At 39.7% G+C, this 18,040-nt stretch overlaps 2 protein-coding genes, 1 long non-coding RNA gene and 1 pseudogene across 3 annotated transcripts; 1 reads left to right on the forward strand and 3 right to left on the reverse strand.

The window, feature by feature from the left end:
• Positions 1 to 241: 241 nt before the first annotated feature.
• Positions 242 to 1,882, forward strand: LOC128174221 (uncharacterized; annotated as a pseudogene).
• Positions 1,883 to 1,909: 27 nt separating this feature from the next.
• On the reverse strand, positions 1,910 to 3,412 carry LOC128173755 (uncharacterized). Its single transcript, XM_052839428.1, has 5 exons — positions 3,239 to 3,412; positions 2,799 to 3,089; positions 2,546 to 2,712; positions 2,227 to 2,368; positions 1,910 to 2,120 (listed from the first exon to the last, which is right to left on the reverse strand). Exons 2-5 carry the CDS (start codon positions 2,932 to 2,934, stop codon positions 1,948 to 1,950), a joined length of 618 nt encoding a protein of 205 aa, XP_052695388.1. The 5' UTR covers positions 2,935 to 3,089; positions 3,239 to 3,412; the 3' UTR covers positions 1,910 to 1,947.
• A 7,111-nt stretch (positions 3,413 to 10,523) lies between these two features.
• LOC128173759 (uncharacterized) lies at positions 10,524 to 11,613 on the reverse strand. The gene is made up of 2 exons (XR_008242558.1): positions 10,934 to 11,613; positions 10,524 to 10,581 (listed from the first exon to the last, which is right to left on the reverse strand). It is a non-coding gene; the product is annotated as an uncharacterized LOC128173759 (long non-coding RNA).
• Positions 11,614 to 11,672: 59 nt separating this feature from the next.
• LOC128174223 (uncharacterized) lies at positions 11,673 to 17,874 on the reverse strand. Its single transcript, XM_052839827.1, has 3 exons — positions 17,746 to 17,874; positions 11,770 to 17,393; positions 11,673 to 11,678 (listed from the first exon to the last, which is right to left on the reverse strand). The coding sequence occupies exons 2-3, from the start codon at positions 17,287 to 17,289 to the stop codon at positions 11,673 to 11,675; spliced, it is 5,526 nt and encodes a 1,841-aa protein (XP_052695787.1). The 5' UTR covers positions 17,290 to 17,393; positions 17,746 to 17,874.
• Positions 17,875 to 18,040: the final 166 nt, after the last annotated feature.

Consider the following 18,040-nt stretch of genomic DNA (forward strand, 5'->3'; position numbering starts at 1 on the left):
AGAGAATGCGCAGATGAAATCGATAGGGAAAAATACGTAGACATCGACAAAGAAACTGTTTCCGTCAAAAGTGTGACTGATGATCAAATGTAAAGAATAATTCCGTATTACTTATATTGTATAATTTTCTTCAGGAAAGTGTGCAGTCCAGCCAAAAACAAATCATGCTGAGAAATCCCCCACCAAAATCGACAGTGTAGGCGAACCGTTAGCAGTTAGTGACCCACGGTTCTGATAAGCGATGGCTACTCCGTCCGTGCAGCAGGGGGTCAGTGTTACCATGGTTTTATTACATCAGCTGGTCTTATCTAAAAAATCTGCTTGTTTAAATGCACACATTGAAAGATAGATTCGACAAAGAAAACAATTGAAAAAAGAATAAAGAAAAAAGCCTCAAAGATTCAGAGAATGAGAAGAGACAGTAAACTTTAGGAACTAGCCGAAAAATCAAGAGGTGAATATAAAAATTATTATTGTTATGAATATATAAATCAACTTGTATGAACAAAAATATGGGGTATTGAAATAACAAATGATCATACATTTATGCAAGATAAACCGAAAAATAGTATATCACTTCTCAAAATTGAGTGGGCTTTTATCGGGGGGGGGGGGGGGACTTTTTTGTCTCAATAAGATCATTATTAAAGATGGAGGGGTGCGCAAGATTAGCACATTTAAATATCATTTACTTTTTTAAAATATTAATCTGTTCAGCCAAGTTTTTAATTATAATCAAGTTTATTCACTTGCTTAGTTTCTTCCTCTATTGAGTCCGCTACGATTTGGTACTGCATTAAGAAGTAATTAAACATTCTTTTAGAAGTTGTGGGAAGTTGATGACATACAAGATGAGCGTGGAGAGAACGGGGAAAAAGAGTATCTTGTGAAATGAAAGGACTGGGAGGGTCCGAATACTAGGATCTCGGCCGGACACAATCCTGAACTCCAATCATTTGTCACGAGAAATATGAACAACCCCAACTCATGCAAGCTATTGAACCTTCCAAAGTCTCACAACGAAGTGGAAATCTTGTCACCTAAACAAGCTATTTTCGACAGTCTGGCGGCTGTTAGGTACACCCCGGAAGGCAGCATAGGACACCAAGCCAGAATAACTGTGACAGTGACAGTTTCTGCCGAAACGTTTTGTGTCACTTTCCGCGCGAAAATTCAAAAGATTTCCAAAGACAATGGAAATGTCGATTGCAACCTCACAGTAGATGAGGTTTCATTAGTGTTGGGCAATAATTGGATTAAACGAGGATACAAGACGTCAACAGAAACATATGTATCAGAACGAGAATATGTCCACATATGGTGGGGATATAAGGCCAGGCAGTAATATTGCCACAATAACTGTGCAAGGTATAGTCACATGTAGATACATGTAACACTAAATAAAAATAGGGAACATACCGAGGGGAAAATTAATATTTTATTACAGGTATTGACAAAAAAATTGAGAAGTATTCAAAAATATGATAAGTATATTAATTGAATGCACTTAATTATAATGATCCAATGTCTGATTTTAAAATTAACTAGTCTAGCATAAATTCAAGTGTTATAATTTGGAACTTGAATAGGATATGTAGAGAAATGCAAGCTTGAACCAAATGAATTATACTAATAAACATGCTCTCATTATTAGTATGTACAAACATTCAACTTATATTTAATAAAACTGTGAATTAACAATTCATATGTGAGCTTTATATATAACGAAGATGTCGCTGGGCTGGCGTGGAAGAGGAACGTCCTCAACTATGCACACCAACCAGTGCAAACATCCCTGGTTCTGCTTGGATTGTTTTCACTTTCACAAGGAGGAATAGAGTAGCCAGAAAAAGTAAGTAGACGTCTACAAGTCTATATACATAAGTTATATTTGACTTAATATATTTTGAATTTTAACAAACCTTTGTTTTGCTTCCTATTGCTTCTTTAAATCGAGCAACTAAAACACACTTTTTTCCCTTGTTGTCGAATCCTCTGCCCGAGTTCATCATTTAGCTGGCTGATTGTAAGGCTCTCTACATTCACATAACGGCGGTCTCTTTGATCACTATGAACATTGGCCAACCGCATTTTATGAATAACTGTTCTCAAGTCTTCTCCTTATATAAAAAATAATTCAAAATAAATCATATAGCCAACAAAGCCATTTGTTATCATCAGAAAAGTTACAAACAAAAATTGTAATAATAGATTGCCAAATGTTACCATTTGGTTGCGACCACTTCTTGACTTTTATATTCAACTTGTCGTCCCCTTTCTCTTCCCATATCTTAAAGGAAACACATATCCTTCTAAGCTCTTTACATAGATCATCTTCAGTTTTCTGATCAATGGACCACGTTACAACCTAAAAATAAACAATGTGCATTACATGTATTATAATCTATAATTAATTACACTTGTGTATGAATATATTTTCACTGCCTTAAATTACAGGAACATTTGGTATCAGTCTTGATAAAGTCTAACTTTTAATAACTCAGTGCATTTTGATCATCAGAATATAACAAATTATTTTTGCTACCTGGTTAAAAAGTTTGTGAGAAATCCTTATCCGAAGATGAAGGTCATCAACAGGCATGTCATCATAAGGAATGAATGGACATAAGTCTTTTTCCTTGTACTCAAAGGTGTTTTCTGACAAGTTCTTCACTTGTTCTAATGGGCATCTTTGAATTGGCCATGAGGGAACTAAAATTGAAATGGAAGTTTGTAATGTGATGTAAAGGTTTTAAGAATTGTACAATTGTACAAGATTGATAATGTTGTATACTTACAACTGAAATCGCATATCTGTTCCTTATAGCAGTAGCACCACATACAAAAGTACTGACATAGGCCCCATTGATCCATATTATTATTGAAAGTGCTTTCCATGTAATAATCCTTGGAATTTTCAAAATTTGGTGACATAATATAATGAAAATATGACTTTAAAAAAGCAAACTATGGACAATGTTACAATAAACTCTTATTAGCAACTGTTCCGCATGTTAATAATAAAGGAAAATTCATTTCTTGAAATGTCTCTGTCACCAAATTTTCAAGCACTGGTCTGCTTTTATCACCTTAAAGTATTAAATAATGTGAAATATATTTTAATAATAATAACTCTATTATTAGATTTGGTGTATACTGGTAAAATTGAAGCAAGGAACTAAATATACCAATGTAAAAAAAAATAATGTAAATTCATCCTCTGGTGACATGCTTATACCTTTGACATCTTCCGGAAGGGAATTCCTTTGTATGAGAATAAAAACACCTCTTACGGAGTTAGTTTTTTGAAATTTTGGCCCCATCACAGGCAAAACGTAATAAAAGTGTGTCGTTTTCCAAATATTTCTCATTTTTAGAATAGGACATGACATACTCCAATATATCGTTTGCCTTTCTTCTGGTGCAGTCAATCTGTAAATACATTAAAAGTTTATAGGTTTAAAAAATAAATAACCAATCCTGGATCATTTCATCTCCTGAGGATCTGGAATACTGTATATATTTTCATTAAAGTACACGCATCTATATTATTGAAATATTTTTTAAGAAGATCTGGAAAATACATTTTTAATAAAGAACATGTATATTTATCAACATTACAGAAGTAACCATTTGATTACAAAAATAAAATTGTAGAAAATGCCAAAGCATTGCAGATATGAAGAATTGTGCAGCAGATGATAGTCATATAGCCATGTGTATGGTCCCACATAGAATTTAGTATATCTGATATGTTTATACAATGCTCATTAATCTGAAGTTAAATGCGTATGGTCCCGCATAACAAAATAAAATATAGTCATGTTCAATAACCAGAGTATCGTGCATATAGTCCTGTATTAGTTATGAAGTAATCAATTGAACACATAGTAAAATGTATAATACATGTGGTCCTGCATAAATGAACAAGATATCATAACATGCCTTATAAACTGCATAATTTTTATTTTGTTCTGCGTACATTTGTATGATCCAGCATACAAAATGAAAGATGCCACAATGTTAAAATATGCAAACTGTAATTCTTGAATTTCTTTGAGCACACATTTGGAGGTTAAGACTATACATATGGTCCTATAAAGTCAAATGATTCACATTTTGCCAATTAAAATAACTGTGCAAGAAGAAACAAGATTACGCATTAAGCCAGTCTTAAGACTTGCATACTAAAACAGAAACTTATACTGTCCTGAGTTTTGGTTTGAGGTGCAGAAATGCAGAGCGTATGTTGCGCCAATATTTGTGCATTGGAGACGTTGTCACAACATGAACGGATTATTTTGGGCATAGTAAATGAACTCCATCGTGGCAGAGGTAATTCAGATCACTCCAAAAACCCCTGTGATGCCAAACATAGACTCCCTCCTGGTTGGAACATTGTATTGGTCTCGACAATTTTCACATTGAAGTCCCTTGAGGAAGCTCAAGGCTGGCGGCGCAATAATTGTCCAACAATCATGATTGGAATACCTACTCCTTCATGTAAATAGGGTTTAAAGGAGAGAATATCAGTGGTCACTACGCAATAAGTCATTCTCTCCTATCTGAATAAGGCACGTGTGGTTTTGTTGGGAAACTCACAAAGGCTGGTAGCTGTGCCACTCGTAAACCTCATCGTGCACATGTGAATTCATTAAAATAATCCGAGTCTAACTTTAAATTCCCCAATTGCGAGTTAGTCTGCATAAAACGCTGAAGACGTGGGACAAATGAATGCCCAATTAAGCACACACTGAGGAAACTAGAGTTGTCCATGTTGTGATCCATCTCCATATTCTGTTCTAACCCGATTGCGCACTAAACTGGCGAACCAAAACAGATACAATGTAGCGTAAATGACTACGCCAACACTCACCGTTTTCGGCTCAACGATGTTAGAGTAACATCTATGCTTCTCTAAGAGGCCTCCTGAAACGGTCGATGAAAAACTTCGATCGTAGACTGAGTAATATACAAATTCCACTGCACAGCAATTGCGTGGCTTCCTGTTCAAAATAAACAGATCAATAAGAGACACGTGACAAATTGAACACATCTGATTGGACTAGAAGTACAAAATAAGGGTTAGGGTAAACATAGACCTCAGGAGATTACATTAACAAAGTATGGAACAGTGTCAAGTGAGACAAACCAACAGATAAACACAACACGTCACATTAAAGTTATTATTTACAATAATCACTAATTTAACAAAAATGCAAATACCTGTGAAAGAAATACAATTGAAATCGATGAAAGAGAATATATGCAATATATTTTCATTGAACAATTATCCCTTTTCACTCATAAAATTTCACAGGAACGAAAACAAATTTCTTACGGATATTTATAATGGGAAATGTTTACATCTTTTCTCCATTCGGAAGTACTCGGGATACATTGCGCAATTTTTTAACGTTATCATCAGGGTTATTAATGGCTGATGCAATGCAAAATTTCCTTAGACCTTCAATTTTGGGATCTGTATTGAAACCTGAAGCGGTAGAGGGTGCGTTTCAAAACAGATACTCTGAACATTTTTCATATTAGTGGATGAACGTAGTTTTAGCACAAAGGTATTTACAATTATTGAAATATCAAGCAAAAAGTGGTGGAAGCAAAAACTCGGGACAGAGTTCAACTAAAGTCTAAGCTCTTGTTCAGATGATTTTAACCATTATCAATACTTCGATATATAGATCATAACTGTGGAAACACCTTCTCAAAATAACTAAATTACCTTATCTTTAATAATGGAACAAAATATGATATCAAAATGCTAATCATATATTCCAAAGATATTTGAAAATCAATATAAAAATTATAAAATAAATGAAAATACAACATAAAAATTAGCTATCAATGACATCTGAGATATAACTTTTGTGACCTCCCATTTCACTGAAACTCTTTCCTTAACATTCAGGGAATTAATCCTTCCAAGTTCTGCAATTGTAACAGGGCACTGGAAAGATCTAATAACCTCTTCCTTCAACGTCTCAGGCTTCTTTGTGTGCATAAGCTAAAATTGAAAACATCTTTCCTCTCTTACTTGAGGCAAACGTTATACCATTAGGTTATCTGTCATTGTTACTTCAGGTAAGACGATATCTATAATCAGTCTTATTTCTTAAAAATTCTTGTCATTCGACACACCAATGATGAACCAATCATACATACAAATCAATGATACATGCATTAGTTTTCCTTTATATACGAGGGTTGTTCGGAAATTATTGAGACATTTTCTCTTATTCTTTTAGTAAAAAAGATAAACTCTTGAAATTTTACCAAAACGTAAATCAGGATAGAGTTTATCAATGTGAAAAGTTTCTTGTTCATGGCATGAATAGATCATTCCTAGTAAGCTGACCAAAGTGCCTTCGTCCTGTAACCCGGCGCAACCGCAAACTTGTCAAACGTCATTTTAACGCTTCTTATTGCTCCCGTGTTTTAAACACCTTACAAACGAACTGAAATAAGAATTATTCTTTATTTCTCATCTTTTGTTTTAATTTCAAGATGTCATCATTTACATTTTCTCTCATTCTTGTTTTTTTAGAGAAAAAATCGAGTTATTTTTACCCGAATGTCTAATTACTGTGAATGTCTCCTGCAGTCATTTTTTACATATTTTAGAACTGTTGACAACAGTGAAAAAAATATGATGAACTGAAGTTCTATACCTTGTCTTGTCATCGTATAGTTTTTTACGCAATTGCGTGGCTTTAAAAGGTCTTCTTCTGAGATTTCCACCAGTTTAATGGTTTTCGTTGCGCCGCCTTGACGTCAAAATTCAATGTAAAGTCGTTGTCAGATTTTTATTGTTTGGTAAATATATGTGTACCATATCCGTATTTCAACTCGAACATCATTGAAACTTAATCAACAGTTAGTCTCAAAGAATAGCAAAAATAACATATTTAATTTGATTTCTGTTATCATTAACTGTAATTCTACGGACACTTATAAAGTAGATGTTTAAGTTGTTTAATCTCCGAGTTCATGGCTGCGCCGGGTACCCCGACCACCGACTTGTTTATCTACAGTCGTAAACAAAATATTAAATATTCTTTTAATATTACTTTGTTTTATTATTTGTTGGTGTTTCTTCAGTGTCTATGCCAATTTTCACCAAAATTCGTCGCTTAGAAAAGAAAATAATCGATTTGTCTCAATAATGTCCAAACAACCCCCGTACCAATTGAGATATGTGTTTTCTAATTCGGCCTTTAAGACAAACCGAATCCATCTTCACAAATAGCTGTCGTTTAAGACAATAACTTCTTAAATTGTTCAACTATTGCCAAGACATTTAAACTAACAAATAGTGTGAAACAATAAACATGCAATTTCAAATATCAAAAGTTACAACTGATTGAATTCCAATCTTCAAAGTTTCATCCTGAAGAGTGACATATTTCATCAAGATGAAGCTCTTGTCCTTCCTCAACACACTCATGTGCTTTTCGTGTATACTGATTGGGCTTATGTTGCTAAATTGACTAACAGATGATGCAGCATAGGATGCTCCATAGACACCACCATCGCTATACTTTCTCTCCAACAAATATGGTGATGGGCAATGGACCCTGCAAAATGAACCATTCCATAATGATGCATCTGCTTCAATTACAACTAATGATCCAATACAAGACGTGTTTGTGAAACACTTCAATGGAAACCTCTGCAAACAAATTGAGGAGTCAACATGTATTAATTCACCTGTCTTAAATTCCAGGCAGCGGTAGTCACTACCGCATTTTCTATGGGAGGAGCTTATCAAGATAAGAGAAAGCAGCAAAGTTATAGTTATATTTAGCATCACTTTTCCTCACCAGCTGATAAGCACATGGCTTATCTGATAACACATATTACTGACTACTCATTTTCGGTAGCCTCAGACTTTACTACCAATGTTTGGAGTGTACGAAAACATATTGTTGATGGAAAATTTCATACTGTTTATATGTACATGTTTTAAAGGTAAACAAATCATTATAAATAATTATTGATTTGTGTATAATTTACAGTTGTCATAAAATTGTTTACATTTTATAGACATATAATCTAAGGAAATGATTTATCACTGAAAAAATTAACCAAATCACTTTCATAAAAAGTTTCAATAATTCTGTCCCACAAAGCAAATGCATTTTGTTTGTTTTCGGTTCACGGTTTTTGTACCCAGATCGAGATCGTGGTCGCCGTACAAGTTACTTATTGATGTGTTTTCTCGGTCCACATTTTCATCCCAGTCTAGGACAGCCATGTTTGACCTCCGTTTATACTCCTCATAACCAAATTTTATTCTTTTATCATGATAGGGCATTGTTAAAAGATTCAACATAATGCGTGTCAATGCAGTTCACATAATCCTCTGGTGTCTTGTATATTTATAGTTTATGAATCTCTGTCTTAAGAATTCTTTGTACCTCAGAATCACTTAGGATGTTCTTTGATGGTTCATAATTTGGGTCTCTTCTGCATCTTGATTCCACAGAACAATTCTGGTGGTTGTTCTTATAGTGCTCAACAATATTATATAGACATTGTCGCAACTTCACAGGGGAACCTTGGTAATTTTTCATTGCATAATATGTATGCGTTTCAATTGATGCAAGCTAATCTGAAAGATGAGGATGCCAAGTAACACCCATATATTTCTGAGGACCGCTTGCATTGGTTACTTGTGGTTGATGTACCGCAAGATATTTTTTAACACCTGCATTTCTGTCATGTCCATGGATGTTGATTGATGTGTCATTTTCATCAAAATGTTGATAAAAATGTTCAACTTCCCTGATTTCATGACGCTTGCTAAGAGGATCACCTTGTCTAGTTACCACAGCCAAACCAACAACACGATGATGTGTTTGACCAATAGCAACGACGTCTGCATTTCTCCTCCAGTTGTTAATTCTTCATTGATGGCATCTTTTATTTATTCCTTAGCGAGGTCTTCTGTCATAGAGCAGTACAAACTATGGTCACTTCACCGGAACGATACCTATATTAGCAAAGTCACAAATACGCTTGTATTGACTGTAACGAACACCTGTTACTGGATGTCGACTTGTTTGGTGATTGCAGTACACCATCCATCAGTCGTTAAGAAACATGCGTCTTTTGAATACATAAACATTTTGTTAATGGAAATAATAATTCGGTTAATTATCGAATATCCTTTAATTGTGAACCTTTCACAATCATAATAACTAATATGCCCCTTGATCACTTTCATAAAAGCTTTAGCAGATGCATTACAAAAATATGCTTTAATATTCAGGTACTTGTTAGCTCAAACATTCTCAAGTTGTTATCCATAAGTTTTTCATTCACAATATTCCTAAAGAAAATCTTCTAAATCGTTAGACATGAAACTTTTAAATATTGCCGCTAAAGTTGGTTTAAAATTTCCACAACGGCAGAGAATTGGACAAAACCGCATTAACTCTGAATAAATGGAATTGAGGCTTTGGGAAACAAAATCTTCATTATCTTCAATTTTATTTTTTATCTCCGGACAGATTGCTGTGTCTTTAACGGAGTATTTGTATTTTGAGGACTGACGAGATTAATCGGGATATTTGCCGCCTAATTAGATAAATCCAAATGGTCGTCAACTTCCACAAATTCTTTAGCAAGTCTTTGCAATAAAGAATCCATATTTCACACGGTATAAATTTGCGTAAAATCAGGCTTCGGTTGCTGCTTTTTAGGGATCTTGATCGTAAGTTCTTTACTATCTGGAAGTTTTATTTTAATGACCGGAAAAATAGTTAAGATAAAAATAAATGTTTTAGATATTTGTGTCATTTTTTTGCTTGTTTTATTTTTAATTATTAGTATGTAAAATAGATACACAATTATAATAGAATTCAACCCATATAATAGAATTCAACCCATACCTATGACCTGTTCTTCGCTTCCATTGGGATACTGCCTCTTATGGAAAATGTATTTGTTCAACATTTCCATGACCGAGAAATAAAACCAAGTTTGTTTTTCCTCGTCACATGTAAACTCTACAGGAACATGTTTAGTAGGGACGGAAAGCTGATTTTCCATTCCAAAATACCCAATTAGGCACTTAATGATGTAGGCGTCCACAACTGATATGAAAAAGTCTTTGTTGTTGTCATAGTTGTCGTTTAGATTTTCCCCTATTTTCGTTCGACTTAATCTATTCTGTAAAGATCTAAGTGTCCCGAGTTCCTGCACACTTGATGCATTAAAGAGAATTTTGATAACCATTTTCAAATAATTCATGTGCATATGGAATAATTCAAATGATATTGGTGTTAAAATTTGAAACCTGTCCTGCGGATTTTCATCATGAGCTCGCATGGCCTTTGCTCCTGAAAATCTTTTTCGGGTAAGTTGGTCTCCCCCAATATGAATTGTTGTTTCTTCGCTTACTTCCCTGCCAGCTTGGTGGTAGGCCTCGACTATTGAATTGGTGTAAAATTCAAGAATATGTACTACATCTGTTCTGCCCCAATAAAAGTCGGACTCACAAGTGTCGGTGAAATCAGTTTATTTGGGAGACAGATAACCGTCTCAGACGACGGTAAAAAGCTGTAACAAAAAAAATGTAACAATCAATGACTGGTACAGGTTTCCATACAAAAAATATTAGGACAGAGTTTGCAATTAGATTATGAAACCTTACACATATGATTTAAACAGTTGAATTCAGTCTATTCATATGATAAACAGCAAGTTAAAGTAAATTAATCAACTGCAACTCGAAATTAAATGACCAGAAATATGATGGACAAAATGGCGCCCCATACACCGAGCACATGGTAAACATAAAATACAAGATTTCAAGAATATGCATCGCTTAGCATTACTGACATGAAACATACAGATAATTCACATAAAAATATGTTGAAATAACCTAGTTTACAAATGTCAAAAGACTTACACTGTGGATTACAAGCCTCGATACAGAGAATCAGAGTTGTGCATACATCGAGTATGGCGCGGTTTTCCAACATAAAAAATTAAGTCGTACGACAAATCTTTCGTAACAAAAAATAAAATGTACACGAAACATGACACTCCCCGTCTGATATATAAAATTATATCACACAAGATTTGAATACAATTTAGTACAGAAAACATTCAGTTCTCCAATAATAAAATGAGTTCCGTCACTGGTCTGACGTAAGAGGTGGTCTTGCCGTCCTTGCTGACACGTACTTCAACCTTGCGAACCAAGTTGTCCTTGCCAGGAAACGTTGCAGTAATGCGTCCAAGCGGCCAGTTGTTGCGATGGGTTTCGACATCCTTTAACAACACTATGTCACCAACACTAATGTTACGTTGACCATGATGCCACTTCTTACGCGCTTGCAAGGTATGCAGGTATTCCTTCTTCCATTTGTCCCAGAACATCTTGGCGAGGTGCTGTACTCTCTTCCACTGTACCTTGAAGAGGTCCTTAGCAGTTGTGTCGCATACAGCTTCGGTCGGTACATCCGTCTTCTGAGTAAGCAAAATGCTTGGGGTAAGGACAAAAGGCGAGTCTGGATCTGACGAAACGGCGGTAAGTGGGCGAGAATTTATGATCGCACTTGCCTCGGCCAGAAAGGTGGTAAGTACCTCGTGTGTAAGACCCTGTGCTGAATGATCCTTCAACATGTTGTCCAATATGCGCCGTGTCAACCCTATCATGCGCTCCCAAGCTCCACCCATATGGGATGCATGGGGCGGGTTGAAAATCCAGGTTGTTCCCCGAGAGTGCAGGAAATCCTTGACCTGACGATCTTCCACGTTGATTGCGTCGATCTGTAGAGGGTCGGTAGCGCCAACAAAGTTGGTTCCTCTGTCGGAACGGTACTCCTTTGCCTGTCCTCGTATGGCTGTAAAGCGCTTCAGGGCGTTGATGAAGGATGATGCGGACATCTCCTCTACTACCTCGACATGGACTGCGCGTGTCACCAGACATGTGAACAGTGCTGCCCATCGTTTGCCGTTGGCTGGAACTCCCCGAGTGCGACGAGTCACGACGTCCCAGGGCCCAAAGATATCTACTCCCACCGAAGTGAACGGTGGCTCTCCTGGCAGTATGCGGTCTGTAGGCAAGTCAGACATCTTCTGGGTTGCGAAGCTCCCACGTTGTCGCCGACAAGTAACACACTTGTGAATGAGGGACGAAACAAGGCGCTTGCAGCCGGTGACCCAGAACCCACAGGACCTGACCTTTCCCTCCGTAAAGTGGCGCCCTTGGTGTTGCACCAGTTGATGGTACTTGCGTACAAGTAAGGTCGCAATGTGATGCTTCCCCGGTATCAGTATAGGGTTCTTGCAGACAGTCGCATCGTTGAGATGTCTTAAGCGTCCACCAACTCTAACAATACCATCGTCGTCGAGGAACGGACTCAATGCAAGAATGCTGCTATTCTTCGGCAATGGTTGTTTGGACCTCAGACAGTAAATCTCCTCACAATAGACTTCTCTTTGCACTGTCTTGATAATGTAGTTTTCTGCTCTTTGAGAGTAGTCTATGGACTTCGGTAAAATCTGTGATTTACCTCCCTTTCTGCTTATGATGAATCGCTGGAGCAGGGCGATACCCTCGACCAATCTGTCCCAGCTGGAAAATCTCTCATATCTCTGAGTTCCAAGCATAGGTTCACACTCAGTCTTCAAACATACAGGTCTGACTTCTCTGTCTGACAGAGGTTCCTGTAGGGGAAACCCTTCTGCCTTGGTTTCGTCGTCAATGCGCTGCAGGTGAGTAGTTCCTCTAAGCCAAGCACACTCTCCAATGTCCTTAGGAACTACGCCTCTAGTGCCCTCGTCAGCAGGGTTGAGGTGTGTCGGCACAAAGTTCCACTGCGACGGCTCACTAAGGCTTCTGATTTTCTCGACCCTGTTGGAGACGTAAATAAAAAATCGTCTCTTATCATTGTGGATATACCCCAATACCACACGACTGTCGGAAAAATACTTCACCGAGTCGAACATTATGTCCATGTGATCCATGACTATCTGCGATATCTCAATGGCTAGAACAGCTGCACAAAGCTCTAAACGGGGTATGGTATGGCCTGATACTGGTGCCACTTTAGACTTCCCTAGTAGAAATCCAGTCATCGCAGAGCCATCTTCGTAGTACACCTTCATGTAAGAAACGGCAGCTATGGCTTTCTCTGACGCGTCCGCATATGTCCACAGTTCCTTTCTTACTGCCTTGCTAAGATGTACCACGGTTGTTCTGGGTATGTGGATCTTCTCCAACTCCTTCAGAGATGAACTCCACTCTTCCCAGCTTGCCAGAATATGGTCCGGCAGCGGCTCATCCCAGTCTGAGGTACAGGTCACTACGTCTCTAAGAATGAGTTTCCCGCTGATGATAACAGGTGAGAGAAAGCCTAATGGATCGAAGAGGCTGTTCACTGTCGACAGTACACCTCTGCGTGTTGTGGGCTTGTCATCAGTAGAGATGCGGAACTCGAACATATCACTCGACAAGTTCCATCGCATACCAAGACTCCGTTGCACGAGCTGGTCCTCATCAAGGTTCAGGTCGTAGATGTCCTGTGCTAAGTCTCGTGGCTCAAACGCCTTCATGACATCCGCGCTGTTTGATGCGAACTTGTGGAGCCTTAGGTTCCCGTATTGCTTCAATGCGTCCTGGGTTCTGCACATCAGGTCTACTGCTTCTTGGCTTGTTGAGCATGATGTCAGACCATCATCAACGTAGAAGTTCCTCTTGATGAACTCCTTGACATCAGGTCCATGGCTTTCCTCAGATAGTTCTGAGATCTTCCTGAGGCCCAGTGTCGCTATGGCCGGAGAAGGACTATTACCAAAAACGTGGACCTTCATTCGGAATTCTGTTAGTTCCGTTCCGATCTCGTTGTCCTTGTACCAAAGGAAGCTGAGAAAGTCTCTGTGCTCTTCTCTGACGGTGAAGCAGTGAAACATGTGCTGCCCGTCTGCTACGACAGCAATCATCTCCTTCCTGAAACGAAGCAACACTCCAAGCAAGCTGTTGGTGAGGTTCGGGCCAGACAGCAGTTGGTCGTTCAAAGAGGTTCCCTTGAACTTCGCAGAGGAATCAAATACGCCCCGGATCTGGTGAGGTTTCTGAGGGTGGTAGACCCCGAAGAGAGGAAGAAACCACTGCTCCTGCGTTGACTTGGAAGTGGGTGCTTTCTCAGCATGATCGTTGTCGAACAGCTTTGTCATAAAGGTCGCAAAGTGTTCCTTCTTTACTGGATCTCTCTTGAGACTTGCGTCCAAGGCTCGTGCACGTCTCAATGCAACCTCATAGTTGTTTGGTAGTCGTAATCTTGGTTGGCGGAAGGGTAGGGGAGCTACCCACTTTCCATCCTCACCTATCAATAGTTCTTTGTTCATGATGTCCATAAACATCCTATCTTCCACTGATGATCCCACTTTGTTATCATCTGGTGTGCGTCTGAATAAGTGTTCATCAGATGAAGTGTCAGATACCCGTAATCTGTTTGTCACATCTCTGGTTGGAAGCTTCTCTCTCACGGATAAGTACTGGGCACATGGTTCAAGAATAGTTCCACGTCCGCTGTCCGTGATGAAGGTCTTGTACACATTCGCAGCTCTTGGTCTGTGTTGTCCAGACAAGCATGTGTCGCCGATGATCGTCCAACCAAGGGGTGACCTCTGTGCAAATGGTTCGTGGTCACGTCCTATGCGCTGCTCAAGAACATGGTGGACTTGAGGAAGGTCTCTTCCTATCAGCAACAGAATTTTTCTTGAAGCGTCAATGGGTAGGATGTCGCCGGCTATATCCCGCATGTGCTTGTGCTGAAGAGCAACGTCAGGTGTAGGGATCTCTTGGTAGTTGTTCGGTATTTCATCACACTCTAACGTGCACGGCAAGGGTAGTCTGGTCTCACCCCTGGCTGATTCAATATAGAGTCCTGAGGCAGTTCTCCCGAAGGTTGTCACTTGTCCAGAACATGACGTCATCAGGTAAGGTATTGTCTCTGTATTGATGTTCAGCAAGTCAAACAATTCCTTCTTAGCCAAGGTCTTGTTACTCTGGTCGTCAAGCATAGCATACAGAGAGACAGCTCTTCCATCATAGGTGACAGTCGCGGGAACAATTCTTGCACAAGATTTTCCCTTAAATTCCTTCCCTACTTCTGTGCAGTTGCTGTTTATGGTTGTGACGTGCTGTTCTTTTGTTACTTGCTGACGCCTAGGAGCCTCCTCCCCGCCATGAACTGATGAGGCCCTTCCAGTGGTAGGAGCTGGTGACGAATCAACATGGAGAGACGTAGTGTGGAACTCACTTCCGCATTCCTTGCACATGATGGCCTCTTTACAGTCTTGTTTCCTATGACTTGCGGAACAACACCGAAAACAGAGTCTGTGTTCACGGAGCAACTTCATACGTTCTTCAATAGGCTTGGCCTTAAACACTCGACAGTTATTGACACTGTGTTTAACACCCGGACCGGTGTGAATTATACACACATCAAGCTTCGGCTCGCTCAGATTTCCGGATCCTGTTGGTTGATACACTGTGGTTTTCTTCGTGTTCACTCTTCCCCTTGGAACGTTCATAGGCTGCTTTTCGTTGTGGTTAGCGTCAGTGTGATACGCAAAACTTGGGTCGTTTTTCACTCTGCTCATCTCCTTCATGAAGTCAACAAACACACCAAAGGGTGGAAACACAGTCTGATGTTCAAGCTTGTACTTCATGGCTCTGTTGGTCCATTTCTCCTGCAGGCCATACGGAAGTTTTGAAATGATGGGTCTAATCCCTGAGGATGAGTCTAGATAGGCCAACATTGCACTGTACTTCGGATCCTCCTTCAAAAACTTCATCTCCATAAGAATGTCTGACAGATCGTAAAGTTTTTGATGATCTCTGTTGCCAAGCTTTGGGAAACTCAACAGTTTGGCTCTTACGGATGCTTCCACATGTTCTGGTGCACCATAGCGCTCATCCAACCTTTCCCAAAGTCTTCTTAGTCCTCTTGAGATGTCGAAGATGTTGGATGTCCTCATGCTTGTTGCGTGCTTCTTAGATTCCGGACCTAAGTACTTGATAAGAAGGTCCATCTGCTCGGAGTCCAAGACTTGAAGCTCATTCACTACACACATAAAGCTGTGTTTCCAGGCACTGTATGATTCTGGTCTATCGTCAAAGTGAGTAAGTCTGGAGAATAGCAAGTCCTTCCTCAGGAGGAATCGGGTAACATCAGTTACTTGTGGTCCCTGATCAGTCACAAGTGGTGATAAGGGGTGTGAGGCAGCCACATACGGTTGTGCGACAGGCACGTGAGGGTGTGCGGTAGGCACGTGAGGGTGTGCGGCAGGCACATGAGGCTGCGCGGCAGGCATGGATGGCTGTGCGGCAGGCACGTGAGGTTGTGCGGCAGGCACGTGAGGTTGTGCGGCAGGCACGTGAGGTTGTGCGGCAGGCACGTAAGGTTGTGCGGCAGGCACGTGAGGTTGTGCGGCAGGCATGTGAGGTTGTGCAGCAGGCACGTAAGGCTGTGCGGCAGGCACATGAGGCTGTGCGGCAGGCACGTGAGGTTGTGCGGCAGGCACGTAAGGTTGTGCGGCAGGCACGTGAGGTTGTGCGGCAGGCACATAAGGCTGTGCGGCAGGCACGTTGGGCTGTGGGGCAGGCACATAAGGCTGTGCAGTAGGCACGTACGGCTGTGCGGCACGCACATAAGGCTGTGCAGTAGGCACGTACGGTTGTGCGACAGGCACGGACGGCTGTGTGTCAGGAACCAAAGGCTGTGCTGCAGGTACATAGGGTTGTGCATCCGGGTCAAGTTGAGTCGGATCGGAAGTACCGGTCAGTAGTCCTGGCGATGCAGAAGGTTGACGTGGAGTGGATTGATCCTGTCCTGGTTTAAAGTTGCTGACTTCGCCTAAGGAACTCGTTCGTCTCTTCATAGGTGACATCTGTATCATGGTCGATTCAAAGGCTTGACAATCAGCTTCAGCTTCTGCAGCCTCTCTCTCGAGATGTAGCATTTCCATTGCAGCATCGAGTTCCACTCGTTGTTTCCTGAGCTCCAATTCTCTGGCGGTGTATGCCATCCTAGCCTTTGCTCGGCTTACATCAGCCCTCTTCTTCGCTAAGATGTCGGCAAAGGAGTCCTCATCCTGATAGTACTCTTCCTGATACTCCTCTTCATCTTGTGTGACGTACTGCCTCTTGCCATCAGTCGTCTGTGATTCCCGGGCATCCTCTGTAGGGTCAGGAGTGACCTGGGTGCCCTCTGTTGAGTCGGGAGTGATCTGCTCTGCTGAGGTAGACATCCTAGTCTTTTTACTGTTCTGCCCCAATAAAAGTCGGACTCACAAGTGTCGGTGAAATCAGTTTATTTGGGAGACAGATAACCGTCTCAGACGACGGTAAAAAGCTGTAACAAAAAAAATGTAACAATCAATGACTGGTACAGGTTTCCATACAAAAAATATTAGGACAGAGTTTGCAATTAGATTATGAAACCTTACACATATGATTTAAACAGTTGAATTCAGTCTATTCATATGATAAACAGCAAGTTAAAGTAAATTAATCAACTGCAACTCGAAATTAAATGACCAGAAATATGATGGACAAAATGGCGCCCCATACACCGAGCACATGGTAAACATAAAATACAAGATTTCAAGAATATGCATCGCTTAGCATTACTGACATGAAACATACAGATAATTCACATAAAAATATGTTGAAATAACCTAGTTTACAAATGTCAAAAGACTTACACTGTGGATTACAAGCCTCGATACAGAGAATCAGAGTTGTGCATACATCGAGTATGGCGCGGTTTTCCAACATAAAAAATTAAGTCGTACGACAAATCTTTCGTAACAAAAAATAAAATGTACACGAAACATGACAACATCTTGATAATATTGTTCATTTCTAAACAAGACTGGCATTGGGATAACGTGTGTTTTTTCTTTTAGTTGGAAACTGCATGGCTTGCTGATGTCTTTTTGACGAACGGTCTTCAATTGTTCAAAGTAAGGTAGAAACTTGAATGCAACCGTGATATTA

The sequence above is a fragment of the Crassostrea angulata genome, chromosome 2 (genome assembly GCF_025612915.1).
Source record: "Crassostrea angulata isolate pt1a10 chromosome 2, ASM2561291v2, whole genome shotgun sequence".
Classification (NCBI taxonomy): Eukaryota; Metazoa; Mollusca; class Bivalvia; order Ostreida; family Ostreidae; genus Magallana; species Magallana angulata.